Source organism: Dermacentor andersoni, chromosome 3 (genome assembly GCF_023375885.2).
Source record: "Dermacentor andersoni chromosome 3, qqDerAnde1_hic_scaffold, whole genome shotgun sequence".
In the NCBI taxonomy this organism is placed as follows: Eukaryota; Metazoa; Arthropoda; class Arachnida; order Ixodida; family Ixodidae; genus Dermacentor; species Dermacentor andersoni.
In genome coordinates this window covers 235,870,382-235,887,774 of record NC_092816.1, presented here as the reverse complement: position 1 = coordinate 235,887,774, position 17,393 = coordinate 235,870,382, and the positions used below count along the sequence as shown (strand labels likewise).

General features: G+C 46.7%; 1 protein-coding gene across 3 annotated transcripts in view; it reads right to left on the bottom strand.

Moving 5' to 3' along the window:
* Positions 1-17,393, bottom strand: part of LOC126536973 (general transcription factor 3C polypeptide 3-like) — a 312,777-nt gene that overhangs the window by 37,773 nt on the left and 257,611 nt on the right. For all 3 annotated transcript variants that reach the window (XM_055073144.2, XM_055073142.2, XM_050184056.2), the window contains exon 18: positions 14,427-14,601. In XM_055073144.2, coding sequence (XP_054929119.1) covers positions 14,427-14,601 — 175 coding nt within the window. The remainder of the gene's footprint in view (positions 1-14,426; positions 14,602-17,393) is intronic.

Sequence of the window (17,393 nt, the reverse complement as noted above, 5' to 3'; positions counted from 1 at the left end):
GAATAATTACTTCATGAACTTCAGATAGGTTCCAAGATGTGCGCTGGACCTGCATAATTTTTAAAAAGAAGCCTCTTGTAAATTTTGGTTTCTGCAAAAATCTGCCTGTGCTGTGATCAGCAGCCCTCAAACGAAGAACGGTACAAACACTCAGATGGTGCAGCCCATAGAGTTTCCTACAAAATTACTAGAGGGAACTCTGGCGCTGCAGTCGTTGTCCTACCATGGGAATGATGGGAAGTACATGGATTTGCCTGATCTTCGTGCTTATGGATTCAGACGTTCTTGTGGCTTTGTATATTACGCTATATAAATCTTATTGTCGTATATTTCAGCGCAATCTATATTCTTCGAAGTGCGGAAGACGCCGGGAACGCGTACAATTGCTATTAATTGCAACGATTGAGATTGTCTATGTGCCCAAATAGAAACGCGCCAAGCGTCTCAAAGCACTGGCATGCCCGCGATAAATTCATAAGTGCGTTTCATTCGCTTGTCGATAAATGCATCCGTGGCTTAATGGTTTCAATATCAGGCTTCTGTACTAGAGTCCGTGTGTTCGAATCCTGCCGTCGGGCAATTTTAGTGATGTTTATTTAATTATTTATTACGCAATAAACTGCTGAAAATGACGAGTTTACAAAGTCACAAAGCCGTTTGAAGCCAAAAAGACGAAGTTTAGGCAAATCCATGTACTTCCCATAATTCCCATGCTGGGACAACCGCTCCCATTGTAGCTCACGTAGACACTAGCGCCAGAGTTCCCTCTAGTAATTTTGTAGGAAACTCTATGGTGCAGCCCATTCATAATAAACATGAAGTGCTTTACATGCAACTAAACATATTTATCACGGCCTACTTGCTACAACGTCCATTCTTTACCAAAAGTGGCAAACTTGGGTTCTGCACAGCAACTTTTCTTTTCTTTATTTTTTTTTACGGCAGTTTCGTTATATTGTGATGTTGTTCACTGCGGCTGATGAGGCATGTCGCATGTTTGCACAGCCAAGAAAACTTTTGGCATACGGTAGTAACTGCTGCACCCCCACAACCTTGCATTAACTACCATCACGTAAAATTTTCATAGAATGAGCTAAACCATCACCAAATTGTTCTGCAGCATGCTATGGCAACACTTTCAAGCAGTACTGTGTTGGCACGCTGAGCGAGAGAGGATGAAAGGCTCGCTGCACGCCCTCCTTGCCCAATACACGTAAGATCAAGTGAATCATGTGATGTCATATCAGTGATAAAATTTTCTTTCCTACTGCTGAGTAGTCTTCATGCCATTCCGTTCATATTTAGTGGCACCACAGAAATTGCAAAATGATCACACATCATGACAAGGAACTGCTCAAGCACTGAATAAAGGTCTTGGAGCGACCATTTCATATGTTTAAAATGATTTCAAACCTTTTTTTTATGCGACGTACTTGCAGGGATGGAAGCTGCCAAGGAAGTTTTGAAGCAGATCTGGGAGCAGTAAATTTTGCACTTTGGAGCATGAATTGTTCGTTTTGGAGCAGTAAATACACATTTTGGAGCAGCTTGGTAAAGGTCAATATTGACATGTGTACTTGTTTAAGTTTATCAGGTGACCATGTTTCACTGCCTAACAAATGTTATCGCACAACGCAGGACGCGCCTGCATGTATCGGAAGTTTCTCGCGTGTTATTGATGGTTCTTTCCGCTGCCTGTGTCACCAAATCTTGTGTAATCTGATTTCATGTATGTGCAATGCAAATGGTGCAGACCTTCCTGGAAGACATGCGGGCCCCAGCGATTACTCTGGAAGCTTCGATGACTGATGTAGAAAAGCCAACGTGCTTGATCCGCTGATCAGATTTTCGCCGATCGCCGACTGTGTCTGCCGCTATTGTTATTCTTCAAGTGTAGCCTGCTTTTGAGGGCACAGGCTGGCCCAATAAAACACTAGTTTCGTCAATCACAGTTTTGCTGCCTTCTGCACCATCACTACTACATGACATCTGGAGGAGGTGCTGGGTAACAATCCCCGTACTTCTCGCAGGCAGCAAGGAGTGCTACCGGAATACAAACCTCTTTCTGAGAAGACCAGAGTGATCAAGCCCTAGTCAACAAGAACAATGGCTGCCTCATCCCCCATTCTGCTGCAACAACCTTGGGACCCACCAACCTTCCAGGGATCATCAACTGAAGATCCAGAAATCTGGCTGGAGACTTACAAAAGAATTGCCACATTCAACAACTGGAACTCTGACAACAAGCTGCGGCATGTATACTTCGCCTCAGAAGACGCCACCACAATGCGGTTTGAGAACCAAAAATCAACCTTGACAACGTGGAACCCGTTTCGCAATGGCTTCTTGCAGACCTTTATGCAGACCTTGCAGACCTTTCTTGCAAGAAAAAGGCCGAAGTTCTGTTAGAAGCCCGAGTGCAACCTCACAACGAGAGCATTGCAATCATCATGGAGGAGATGGCTAACCTGTTCAGACACGCCAACCCTGACATGCCAGAAGAGAAAAAAGTTCACTTCTTGATGAGGGTTGTCAAGCAAGAGCTTTTTGCTGGATTGATGCACAACCCGCCCAAGACAGATGCTGAATTTGCTTCTGAGGCTACAACCATCGAGACAACACTCCAATTTAGACACAGGCAGTTCAACTGATGCACGCTCCCAACAAACTACGCCAAAGTTCAACCAGTGGGCACCAACGACCTGTGCGGCATTATCAAAGCGGCTGTGCGAGAAGAGCTTAAGAGGATGTTCCCAAGATGACAGCCTCAAGTAGCATCCGTTGGTGATGTCTGAGAGGAGATCCAGCAGTTGCTTGGAGTCCCAGAATCGCCGTGGCCTCAGCCTGAAGCAATGACCTACGCCGCCGTCAGATTCCCCCCTGCGCGCGCACACCAAGGCCTCATGACACCGCAATTCCATCGACACATGCCACCATTGTTGCCGCTGCCACTCCACCCACCTTTCGTCCAGTGAAACGCACCAAGGAAGACAGAGATTTGGCGTGCCCCCAACCACCGCCCCTTCTGATTACATTGTGGAGAAGCTGGCCATGTGTACCACTGATGCCCATACCGAGATCTGTGGCTACGAGGGTTCGCCCTCAACCTGCTGCGTCTACAGCTTGGGGAGCGCCCTCGTGACATCGCTGACTACCTCGCCGCCACTCAGTGGAGTTCTTGATGACCGTCCCATTTGCTGTCACCAGGCTGCTACCTGTCACCGCAACGCTGACCATACACTGGCCCAGCCCAGGGCTGCTCTGCAAGCCCATATCCAGAAAACTAAAGGCAGCAACCGATGGAGGTGTGGTTGCTATTCACAGAACTGACGAAGGTCCTCCGCCGCAGAGGAAGACGCCGAAAAGTCTATGATGTATCAACAAGATGCCACAATCCCGACGAAGCCTAGAAGCAAAGAATACGCCGACAAAAGAAGACCTGACGACGCGAAGTTCCAGCCACACGTCAACACGAGGCAGCCAGGATGCGACACCAAGACCTAACTGCAATGGAAGACAAGGAACCACTGACCTCAACGTGCTTCTCAATTTGTCACCACTTTAGTGGACACAGGAGCTGACTACTCCGTCATGAGTGAACCCATTGTCACCCAGTTGAAGAAAGTTAAGACTGCATGGGAAGGCCCTCAAATTTGGATTGCTGGAGGACACCTAATAACACTGTCTGGAATCTGCATGGCCAGAATTACTGTTATCCACCAACAGTGTTAACGGGACATAATTCTCGGCATGGACTTCCTGAACCAGCATGGCACAGTCATTGACCTGAAGTTGAAGTCGATACCACTATCCGAAGATCAAGCGATACTACCATAGAGCTCTCATAGTCACCATGCCTGGAGTGTGCTAGAAGATCAAGTGAGCATCCTGCCTCACTCCAGCACTGTCATTCCCGTTGGCACCGAAACACCTGCCGACGTAGAAGGCGTCATTGAGAGTGACCAACTGCTCGACCGTGAAATTTGCGTCGCAAGTGGGATCGCTCAACTCCATGGAGGGAAAGCGAAGTGATGCTAACCAACTTCAGCCAGGAGTTCAAGCACATCAACAAGGGTACGACAATTGCGTACATCGAGGAAATTGTGGAAACCAGCAATGCGTTTGTTCTCTTTTGTCCTCTCGGACTCTGCAGCATCTACCTCGACAACCATAGTTCTTGAATCAGACTTTGACATAAATCCCGGTCTCCCCATCAGTAAGCAGGAACAGTTCAGAAGTCTTCTCCGACAATACAAAGGCTGGTTTTCGATGTCATCGAGGATTCGACAAACAACAGTTGAAAAGCATTGCATAATAACTGAAGAGTGTACTCGGCCATGTTGCCAGAGTTAAGACCAAGTTGCGGCGTGAGAACGGGAAGCTATAAGTCAACAAGTCGATGAAATGTTGTGCGACGACATCATCCAGCCATCGAAAAGTCTGTGGGCATCTTCTGTAGTCTTGGTGAAGAAAAAATTATGCAGATCCCACACACTATGGGAATCAATGTAAGCGAAGCTTTCCCTGCTGGATGCTTTGATCGACGATAATTAGCGGTGATGTTGACGGCTAAAGCTTAATTTCTTCAACGCTTAGTCTAACATGAGGGCGGTGAGTTGATGTTAAATGTTACCTTGCGTGCACCAATGCTGTTTATCTGTGTAGTACACAGAGCACACAGGGAGAGGTGTTTGCTTGAGGCGTTGTTGTGTGCCATATTTTATAACCTCTGAGAGGGTTGAGCATTGTCATTTCCTCACATAGCACATCGCACTGTGGCAGAAGTATTAAACTTGAATTGGATTATGGGGCTGTGCATGTCGAAACCACACTTGGATTATGAGGCAAGCCGTAGTGGTGGACTCCGGATTAATTTTGACACCGTGATGTTTTTTAACGTGTCCCAAAATCTAAGTGAACCAGTATTTTCTATTTCGCCCCGGTCGAAATGTGGCTGCCACAATTGGGATCAAATCTACGCCCTTTAGCAATGCCATAGCCGCAAAGCCAATGCGGCGGGCACAGAAGTGTTGATTTGACAGTCGACCTCTTCCGTAGTGTCTCCTGGACTCTGGGGCGCGCTTTAATTAATGTGTCTCTACTTCTGCATGCCCTGTGTAAGTTGTCCGCTTGACATATTTGCATGGCGTTTATTTTCCTGAAATAGCAGCAACGTACTGTACTGTACCTTGAATTTAAACTTATCCTGTTTCCTCGCAGCTGCTGTCGTATAGTAGTGGGGTTTCCTTGCCTTCTGACGTCACCTGCCCCCCTCCCTTTCTCTTATATGGGAACTGCCTCTTCTCCTCCTCTCTACATTTCTATCTGCGTCCCCTCTGGCCTCGCACATTAGTAGAAACAGAAACGCTGCAGTTTCTGCAGTGCTTCTGAGGGGAGTCACGGATAGTTACAACTGTGATGGGGCTAATGTGGTGATGGCCAGGGAGCTCCAGAGGGCATTGTGCACATTCGACGCGGTGGGGTGAAAACGAGTTTCTCCCGTCGCCTTTCCTCTCTTACTCGCGCCTGTCACATATATACACACTCTGAACCACCCCCCAACGCGGTGTGCGTGACAGCAGCAGCCACAGCAAACCACAGAAGCAGTGGGAAAGTCAAAGGAAGAGGCAAAGAAAGCTTCACTTTAAAAGGACGGCACCCTACGTTTCTGCATCAATTATCATCGACTAAACAAGATCGCAAAGGACGTACACCCTCTCCCACGGGCAGGCGAGGCATTGGATCGGCTCTGCAATGCAAAATACTTCTCATTGATGGATCTCAAGACTACCTACTGGCAAATAGAAGTCGATGAGCGGGATTGCGAAAAAACTGCCTTCGTCACGCCACATGGCCTCTATGAGGTCAAGGTCATGCCATTCGGGCTGTGCTCAGTGCCTGCAACGTTCCAGCGCGTGATGGACACAGTGATAGTACAGTTGAAGTGGCAGACTTGCCTCGTCTACTTTGATAACATTGTCGTTTTCTCTTCAAGTTTCGAGGAGCACTTGAAGCACCTTGAAACAGTACCAAAGACAATCAAGTCTTCCAGAGTCACTTCGAAACCGGAAGAGTGTAACTTTCCATACGAAGAGCTGCTGTTACTGGGACACAGTATCAGCAAGTCTGGAGTATGTCCTGACCCGCAGCAGACAACTGTCATCGCAATGTTCCTGCAGCCAATCGATAAGAAGGCAGTGTGGAGATTTCTTGGCATGTGTGCCTACTACAGGTGATTTGTCAATGACTTTTCACGCATCGCTGAGCTGCTGACACATCTAACTAAATGTGATGTCGAGTTCAAGTGGGAAACGCCGCGGGCTGACGCATTTCAAGAACTCAAACGACGCATGCAGTCACCACCAGTACTTGCGCACTTCAACGAAGACGCCGATACGTAAATCCACACTGACGCCAGTAGCCTAGACCTCGGTGCTGTCCTAGTCCAGAGGAAAGATGGACTTGAATGGGTGATAGCTTATGCTACTTGGTCGCTGTCAAAAATTCTACAACCACAAAGGAATGGCTTGCTATCATATAGGCTACAGCGAAATTTCGCCCTTACCTACATGGCAGACCGTTCAGAGTCGTAAGCAACCATCACGCCTTGTGTTGGCTAGCGACCTTAAAGGACCCTTCAGGATGCCTGGTGCAGTGGAGCCTCAGACTGCAAGAATATGACATCACTATAATTTGCAAGTCCAGACAAAAACACTCTGATGCCGACTGCCTTTCTTGTGCTCCCGTGGACCCACCGCCCAAAGATGACCATGATGATGATGACTTTTTAGCAACAATCAGCACAGATGACTTTGCCAAGCAGCAGTGAGTGGACCCTGAGATAAGAAGCCTTGCTGAGTACTCGGAAAGCAAGACCGACTTTGTTCCGATGAAATTTAGGGTCAGATTGTCTTCATTCTTTTTGCGAAATGACGTCCTGGTGAAGAAACACTTTTCTCCTGCCTGTGTAAACTACCTCCTCGTTGTGCCTGTAGCACTGCGGGCAGAAGTCCTGCACGACAATCAGACAGCCAAGCACCTCGGGTTTTCCCGTACACTTGCAAGACTACAAGAGAAGTATTACTGGCTGCACTTGACCGCCGATATCGCCTGTTACGTCAAGACTAGCCGTGACTGCCAACGACGCTAGACACCGCCAACGAGGCCTGCAGGATTACTACATCCGATCGAGCCATCTTGCCGACCATTTCAGCAAATCGGGATGGATTTGTTGGGACCCTTTGCGATGTCAACATCTGGAAAGAAGTGGATCGTCATGGCGATGGACTACCTCGCCCACTTCGCTGAAATGAAGGCTCTGCCGGAAGGTAGTGCAGCAGAAGTGGCGAAATTCTTCGTCGAGAACATCCTGCTGCGACATGGTGCCCCAGAAGTCCTCATTACCGACAGAAGTGCAGCCCTTACAGCAGAGCTCACCCAAGCCATTCTGCAATACAGTCAGGCAAGCCACAGGATGACAAATGCCTACCACCTGCAGACGAATGGTCTTAAGGAGTGGCTGAACAAGACTCTCGCCGACATGCTAGCAATGTACATAAACGTCGAGCACAAGATGTGGGATGCCGTCCTGCCATACGTAACCTTCGCTTACAACACGGCGGTGCAAGAAACAACACAGATCACGCCGTTCAAGCTGGTTTACGGTAGGAACCCGACGACTCTCGATGCCATGCTACCGCACGTCACCGTCGAAGAAAATGTCGACGTCGCCATCTATTTCCAACGTGCCACAGAAGCCAGACAGCTAGCTTGCCTGCGCATCAAAAACCAGCAGAGGACATACAGCCGACACTAAAATCTATGACGATGCTACGTGGAAGACCAGCCCGGCAACCGTGTTTGGGTTTGGGCCCTGATATGCCAATGAGGACTCAGTGAGAAACTACTGTGATGCTATTTCGGACCTTACAAGATCATCCGCCGTATTAGCGCACTGGACTATGAGGTCGTGCCAGACGGCATTTCGCAATCACAGCAGCGCCACGCACGATCTGAAGTGGTCCACATCATGCGTCCAAAGCCCTTTTATGTACACTGATGATCTTCGTTATTTTGTCGTTTATCACTTTTGTTTGTTTGCAGAATCGGGATTATGCTTTTTAAGAGGGGCATTGACACATGTACTTGATTATGTTTATCGGGTGACCATGTTTCACTGCCTAACAAATGTTATCGCACAGTGCAGCATGCACCTACATGTATTGGGAGTTTCTCGAAGGTTATTGATGGTTCTAGCCACTGTCTGTTGTCAATGAAGCTTGTGTAATCTGATTTGATGTATGCACGACGTGAATAGCGTCGAACTTTCCGGAAGACATGCGGGCACCAGCGATTACTCTGGTAGCTTCGATGACTGATGTATAAAACCCAATGTGCTTGATTCGCTGATCAGATTTTCGATGATCGCCGACTGTGTTCGCTGCTATCGTTGTGCTTTGAGTGTAGCCTGTTTTTGAGGGCACAGGTTTGGCCAATAAAACGTTAGGTTTGTCAATCACAGTTTTGCTGCCTTCTTCAACGTCACTACTACGTGACAATATGAGTGAAATACAGGCATACGAAGAAAACGTGTTCCTTATTTGACTTTGCAGAACATTATTAGGTTACAGCAGGTTAGTTCTGCTGAAGTCTGCAAGGTGAGCAAAATTCATGACAGAGAAAAATAGTCATCCACTTGACTGTAGCATGAAGTGACAAAGGAAACCATACAGGTTTCTCAGAAACCACCATTAAATTACATACCGATTATGCTACCTAAACGTGAGGAAGAAAGAAATAACCAATAACAGCTTATATAATGACCTAGGTCTTGCGTGGTTCTTTTTTCCAACAAAAAGAAAAACAAAAACAAAAAGAAAGGAAACAAGAAAAAGCCTGGAATTTTTTTAAAAATATCCACATGACCCCCACAAGCAATATAAGGGATCTCAGGTGTAAACACGCTCACAGATCAGGAACGTGAAGCCGTACTAAGGGACTCGCAAACGGCAGTAAAGAACTACGTCTAAGGTAAAATTTCCAAGGAAGCCCTGGCCATTCTGGCCAAAGCGGGCAGATCCAAAAGTGCGAGCTCGAGGACCGTATGGTTCCTTATGCACATCACCACGGAAGGCGACACACTCCCGAACCTAAACGAGATGGCACACCATACGGTGCAAGACATGACCCGATGCACAGAACAGGGCAACGCTTCTCGCACAACAGCGAATACTCGCGCAGAACGAGATGAGCTCACTGATAATATGACATAACCAGTGCACATCTAAATGCCAGAAGGATATACCCACCACCGAGTCCCAAACTGAACAGGAGGCAGGCCGTCATTTGGAGACAGCTCCAGACAAACACTTTCCCTAACCCATTCCATCTGAAACGTATCTTCCCGGATAAGCATCAGGACGGCACATGCAAATTGTGCTAGGAAGGACCAGCAACACTCAAACACATGCTGTGGGAGTGCAATGTAGTAATAGGAAGGATGGCAGTTGCTACGGAGACCCTGTCGTCGAGGTGAGCTGCCGCTCTCCGCAGCTCAGACCTCGGCATCCAGGCGTGGGCAGTCCAGCAAGCCCGTGAGGCGGTGTTGAGGCAGGGCCTTGACGTTCTCCCGTGGGAGACCTGAGCCCGGGTCGCATTATACCTTGCCGCACATACATTGAAGTTGTATATATCCATCCAGCTGTAAACATCATCATCAGTGCATTATGTATACAGTAAAACCTCGTTAAACCATACCCACTTAAACAGTAGTTTCGTTTTAAATGTAGTAAAGTCAAATCCCTGACTCAGCGGCCATTGAACTTAATGTGCATAAACCGTACCAGCTTATTGCATACGTATCTGCTAACACGTAGTGTTTCCACTTTTCGTCACGCAAACACAGCGGTGTGTCATCATTATCGGGCGGCCCAGCAGAACAACAAGCCTCAGAGATCAACACAACGGCCTCCAAGCGCCCTGTGCTTTTGCGCGTGAAGCCACATCAACGTCAACATAATTTCGGTGCCGTGCCAGACAGCGCTGTGGCATCGTGCAAGTGAGAACTCGCGTCATGCCGAAACTCGGATAAAAAAGATGCCGGGTGTCTAGCATAGAAGAAAAATTAGACATTGTTCGTGCTACCGAACGTGATGCAAAATGTCGGCGCTGGCATGCGACATGGGTCTAGTGTTGACTACGGTGTATGGCATTTGGAATGCGAAGAAGTTGCTCGGCAGCGCTGCTGCGACCGTGGAGAGATGTCGGCTACGAGGTCCAACTTTTCGCCATTGTTGCCTCTGTTGTTGCCGAAGTGTCGCCTAGCGACAGTGATAAGGACGACACGTAAAGCGACAGCACGGGTGATTCAGGCCCGACAGTAGCAGAAGCTGCACGTTACATCAGCCTCATGAATGCAACCGTCGTGACGAGAACAGCATCCCGCAACGATAAGGTGTCCCGTGACTCCTACAACGCTACCGCGGAGAATATGCAATGCTAACGAGGAATCTGCCATGCGAGTGTTTGCAGAGAAGAGGGGGCTGGCTGAAAAGCTGGCTCACAGCTTCAGCAAGTTTGAGGCCGCTGTCGTCGCTGCTAGGCCGCCGCGGCATCAAACGAAAATAACACTTTTGTCGCATGAAGTGAATAAATACTGCATGTTTTTTCCCCTTTTATCGCACCCTCTCTGAGTTTCGTTTTTGACAGATAACTGGGCGATCTTGTGCTATTTCGGTCAAGCAGTCCTATTGTTTAGTACGTACTTTTTCCGAGCTCCGACCAACTACGGTTTAACGAGGTTTCACTGTATCATGAATGTGCAAACATGGGCCATGGTCTTGCAACGGTTAAAAAAAAAGTGAACCGTTGCAAGATCACGTTACTTTGCGTTTGATAGGGACCAAAGACATGGTGAGAACGAAGCACAGCCACTCGTTTCCAGTGCCCCTATCTGATTTAGGTTTCTGTGAATATTGATGCAATCTTTGGTGTGCGCAAAGCATTGTCATGGCCACAGCGGGTGCTTTGTTGTTTGTATTCCTTCTTTATTTCACAGGCTTTCTTTTTCATTAAAAAAATGTCTTCACAAATCCTAGGTTGTTTTAAATGCTGTTATCGGTCATTTCTTAACGTCATCCACAACTTTTTTATTGGCATGTCATCGATTACCTAAATTTATAACTTTAGCTAATTAAGCATACTCGTGCATGAAGAACAAGAATTATTCACAGTGGTCATTGGGAACAACACCCATCAAGGTACAGTGAATGCCATTCGCTTAATGCCCTCAGGTAATTTTTAATTCTTGGCGACCTTCAGTTAAGATAGCAGAATACCACAGAATAAACGTGGAGTTGACGTACTGGTCATTGCACGTTTGCCATTATTTCACATCACTTGCCGAGAAAAAGCTTTAAGATATTTTTGAAAGGGATAAAAGGTTCACTGGCTTTCCGGTCTGCATCGTGGACCAATACCTTGAAAAAGCTTGTTTATTTGGGCTCATTTGCAGTTCCACCACAGGTGCCATAAAGCCAGTGTAAAACGCCAACCGATATTCATGCGCCGAACAATGATTTATTAAAATTTTTGTACTCGACCTGCGCAAGTCGCGTCGTAAACATCATTACCGCGAGTGCAGTTTCGGAGGTTTGCAGTTTGGCCGATCGTTTAATTAGGACCACAATTTGGCCGCTAAGGTTTACCAAATATGAGACTTTACATCTTTCGCTTGCGTTCTGCAGCGGCAAGAGCCTGATCTTGTGTGGTCTGGCAGGGCAGGAAGTTGTGGAGCCTGAGTTCACCTTTGAGGGACAGTTGTGACCAAGACTTGATTGGGAAGAATTGGGGATAAGAGTAAATGGAGAGTACCTTAGTAACTTGCGCTTCGCTGATGATATTGCCTTGCTTAGTAACTCAGGGGACCAACTGCAATGCATGCTCACTGACTTGGAGAGGCAGAGCAGAAGGGTGGGACTAAAAATTAATCTGCAGTAAACTAAAGTAATGTTTAACAGTCTCGGAAGGGAACAGCAGTTTACGATAGGTAGCGAGGCACTGGAAGTGGTAAGAGAATACATCTACTTAGGACAGGTAGTGACTGCTGATCCGGATCATGAGAGTGAAATAATCAGAAGAATAAGAATGGGCTGGGGTGCATTTGGCAGGCATTCGCAGATCATGAACAGCAGGTTGCTATTATCCCTCAAGAGAAAAGTGTACAACAGCTGTGTCTTACCAGTACTCACGTACGGGGCAGAAACCTGGAGGCTTACGAAAAGGGTTCTACTTAAATTGAGGACGACGCAACGAGCTATGGAAAGAAGAATGATAGGTGTAACGTTAAGAGATAAGAAAAGAGCAGATTGAGTGAGGGAACAAACGCGCATTAATGACATCTTAGTTGAAATCAAGAAAAAGAAATGGGCATGGGCAGGACATGTAATGAGGAGGGAAGATAACCGATGGTCATTAAGGGTTACGGACTGGATTCCGAGGGAAGGGAAGCGTAGCAGGGGGCGACAGAAAGTTAGGTGGGCAGATGAGATTAGGAAGTTTGGAGGGTCAACATGGCCACAATTAGTACATGACCGGGGTAGTTGGAGAAGTATGGGAGAGGCCTTTGTCCTGCAGTGGGCGTAATCAGGCTGATGATGATGATGATGATGTGACCAAGAAGTTCCGTTTGTCGGTGTGCCACGCTATCGTCCTGGTAACTGGACGTGGCGCAGCAGGTGCAAAATAGATTTAGAGTGTCACATGCACAGCCTTTGCCAATTACTAGACGCAAAATCGATTGCTCAGATGTATAATGAGACTGATGAGCTACATGCTGAGCAGGCTGTATGACCTTATTCATTCAGCGCACCTTTACTTCCCCATAGTTGGCGTGGATCTTCTTCTTTAGTGTGGCCATGGCTGCGCATGACTGTTGCGTAGCATAGCGCATACGCAGCCAACATGCCCTGTTTTAATCTGCTGCATGTGCAAAGAGTGGCCGTGTTGAGATTATGTGTGTTGTCTTCCTGTGTGTTTAGTATATATTGGAGGTTGCATAATGTTGGGCATTGGAGACCCACCGAAGCGAGAGGTAGACGAAACATTCACTTGCCACTGCCGGCACCTTTCACGATAGCATCGTCCCACTGTGGGGGACACTATCAGTTGCGGATGGCAGAGTGGTTTCACGTGGCTGGTTCTGCTTCGTACTGCTGATGTGAAGATATCATCAACACAACATGAAACCACATCGTTCATTGCTTGTTCTCAAATTAAAAAGAAAGAATTTTTTTCCTCATTTACATTTGCTTTTTCCGATTGCCCAGTAGTTCGGAAAACCTTGCGGCCCCTTCCATGTAAGAAAAATTCATCGACCGTAATTATATGCATAAAAGGTCGAATTTCAATATAATGAAGCAAACTGCCAATTTTACCACCTTCATTATATTGAGGGTTAACTGTACATAGTGAATAGCAGACAACACAATGCGCTGTCCTCACTATGTGTAGTTTAGGCATTATCAACCAGGTGGTGACTCTGCCAACCTGCCCAATCAGTTTCATGTAGATAACACCCGAAACTGCACAGCACATGAAAACTACGTCACCTACAAATGTTAATTTGAAAAAAGACTTATTTGTAGTTTGGCAGCTTCCAATGGAGTTGCAAACTGTAAAATTTTTTACGCTGTCTATGGATGCAATCGCCTTCGCCACTTCGACCTTTCTCGCCACGGATAACTTCTCGGGGTAATTCTGTAGTCTCTCTGGTCGTGTCGACGACCTCTGCAGTGCTTATCGACAGTTCTTTGCTGACGAATGCATGGTTCCGACTATTTACACGAAGGCAAGCAAACGGTTCCCTTTCTGAACTGTTATAAGAATAGTACCCCACAGGCTGTATTCTTGGTCAAATGCTGCAGACAATATGATCACTTTCGCGTGATTCGGCATGGACCCACCGGCATTTACGAACAACAGCTTCTCTCGTACAGCATAAAGCATGCTAAATTGGCGCTGTGCAAGGAACGCTGGTGCTCGTAGATGGTGACACGTTCGGTGCCAAGTCACACGAATCACACGGGGGATCGTGTCCCCAAAAGTGACTGACGAAGTGACAGGCTTCGGAATGCGTCTCCCGAGAAACATGTTTTGAACAGTGAGTGAGCAAATATTTACTTCGCTATATCTGACACTGCATTGGATCTTTTAATCTTGGTCTAGTTATAGCTGTACAATAACCTATTAAAATAAAGTGGGGCCAACCAAAATTTTAATTTATTTCATTATAAGCGATAGTACTATCTGTGTTTGTTGTATCGAGATTTGACTGCAATAGAATATTCCTCTGTAACTCTCTCTAATGTTCTAAAGCCTCGGGGGTAAAAATAAATTCAGCATAGGAAAATATGCTGTCGGGAACGTACCCAAGGCATGCTTGTAAGTACCCGAGACCAGGGCATTGTGGCCGTTGAGCATTCCCAGGGGCACACTATCCGGGTACTTGTACAACAGCCGCAAACAGAAGCGATTCTGCCGCATCACTGGGCTCAGGTTCATCGCCAGTCCAAACAGGTTCCAGGCACGGTTGTAAGCGGGGTACTGCGTCAAGAAACCCACCATTGCCAAAAATTCACTGTGCCCATGCAAATGCAGCAACAATGAAAACTTGCTGCCTCATTATGTGCACGCATGCAATGAAGCTTCTTTTGCAGAAGACGGTGCTAATGTGGCACTTCATCATTGGCCCTTTTATTAAAAAAATACCATGACTCAGTGCAGCAATGGATATGACGTGCGATTCCGAAACATTTCAACCGTTACATTACGTGTGTGACACACGTGGTGTGCAAGATGCCGCTGAAATGTAAAAAAGTTTACATCAGCCAGACAGGCCGGTGAACCAATGAGAGGCCGCGAGAGCAGCACAACTCTTTGAGCACTTCTGACGGAGAAAATCTGCCTCGCCATCGTCGGGAATGCGGCTGCGTCCTGCATTTTTTCCAAAATTAAAATTCTTGGTAGAGGCAGGGGCAAGGTGGAACGTGAAATTTTCAAGGTGTATCAGCATGCAAGGGGATACTAATTGCATCGGCACAGCTTCTATCTCACCGACGCAGAAGGAACTACGTTTCCTATCACACTGGCACCACAGCAACTTGGCCTGTCTGGTGATCAACATTGTGTGGTGTGTGCTTTGGCTCTTCAGCTACGCATGCTCGCCAGGTTTTCTTGGGAGACAGTTTTTTTTTTTTAATAAAGCACTGTTGTTAGCCCAGTTGTCGCGTGTGCCACATCTCTCCTTCGTTCCTCGTCTTTTAACTGGTTTATATCTCGAGAATATTTACCAACTCACCCAGATCCCAACTCTTCTGCAATGGCACCATAGTAGCGTGCCCCGTAACCTGGCCGCCAATGGCGTTGTTACTAAGGTATGCGGTGAGCACATCCACCAATGCCATATATGATTTACTCAAGCAGGCTAGGTGACTATTTATCACTGACCTGTTTCAAAGGGGATGCCAATAAATCATCACCATGATCATATGGAAACAAAGTGCTCGTGTGGTTGCTCAGTGGCTATGGTGTTGGGCTGCTGAGCACGAGGTCGTGGGATCGAATCCTGGCCACGGTGTCCGCATTTAGATGGGGGCGAAATGCGAAAACACCTGCGTGCTTAGATTTAGGTGCATGTTAAAGAACCCCAGGTGGTCCAAATTTCCGGAGTCCTCCACTATGACGTGCCAGAAAGTGGTTTTGGCATGTAAAACCACATAATTTAATTTTAATGGAAACAAAGTGCTCGTGTGGGCTTTGGACCCACTGCGCATGCGCTATTTCGCCTGCAACACTAAAGAATGCGCTCCACGTGAGCCACGCATTACCGTATTCATGCTTTCTTTCTGAACAATGAGTGGGAGTGCAGCTTCCCGAGCAGAACAGGACCCTGCCATTCGCACCGCCAAAGCAGAAGCTAAGTACTGTCGCCGAGAGCTGTGTGGAAAATAAAGAGTGGTCTGTAACTGTACATACGTGTACATGTCTCTCTCAATTCTTTGCCTCGTTATATCGTGAATTCGAAACACCTAAAGAGCTGTGCTCAAATTTTGCAAGGCAGAGTCCTCGATCATCTCCGTCAGCCCTCTCACTTATGGTTAGACAGCAGCTCTGAGCTAGCTATGCTTCTGGCCGCATTCCTTTTCTATTTTCCAAAAGATAACTTTGAAGATGAACTGAGGCCCTAAGAAGCATGTGTCTCATTTGCATGTTATGTGCATTAACTCTTTATTGCCAAGTGTTGCATACAAGCAACATACCAGGAAGAAATACCAGAGAGAAAAGGCTATCATTGAAAGTCTCACCATTTTCCACTGTACCAGAGATACCTGTAAATTTTACATATTGCAGTCTTTTCATACGCGACTTCAATGCAAGTGGGACTGACAAAATCAACTCCGGCAACATCCTCCTTTTCGTTGTCACTTGAATTGACATCCGAGATGCCTCTTGATGTATTTTCTCTGGGAGCTTGTCTGCACATAGCTTGCTTGCGTCATCCCATTTGTTCTCATAAAACAAGAAGGCAATGCAGCAAATGCTGCAGACATACACACGCAGTTCACTAGCTAGCCGAAACAAGCCCTGCTACCTGCCGCTATACAAAATCCACCCACCATGATACCTTGTGCAGGTTTGTGGCCATGTACAAATTGCAGCACCAAGAGGGCACCTGGCAGATGCGAGTGTTGTGATTAAATCTTCATAATGTTACGTTGAGGCAGCAGTTGGGAGCACTCACAAGTCACCGACATTTCTCAAACAGGTGATGATGACGAGTAATGGATTTTTATGGTGCAAGGGCCAAGGAGTGCTAAACACAAGGTGCAGTCAGTTGATAATGGTACATGAGGCCAGGAATGTAACATGGCTGCAAAAGGCTTAAAACCAGACACTGTATAAATGCGTGAAATATACATGTACTAAAAATATGAGAATTACATGTGAGGTGGGCTACAAACATAACAGATGTGTTGCAAGTGATCAAACCATAAGAATGGAAGAATATACAAATTGCACTAATGCCTCACCAGGGTTGAACGCAAGGGCTTCTGGGAAGCATGTGCTCTTACTATGCAGACCGCATTACGTATCATTGATATGTATTACATCCAGTAGCCAAACATCATTTTAAAAAGTTGAAACCTGTTCGCTGCTACAAAGCAGGTCATTATCAACAAAAATTGCTGGATAGAGTGGAATATGCTGTCAGAATATGCAAGTACTTTTTTCTTTGGGGTCCTACCTACTAACACTCTAGCAATACGTGAATGACAGCGTCTCACCACAATTTGCACAAATAGGAGGTTCATCGGCGGTCAACAGGTGTGCCATAC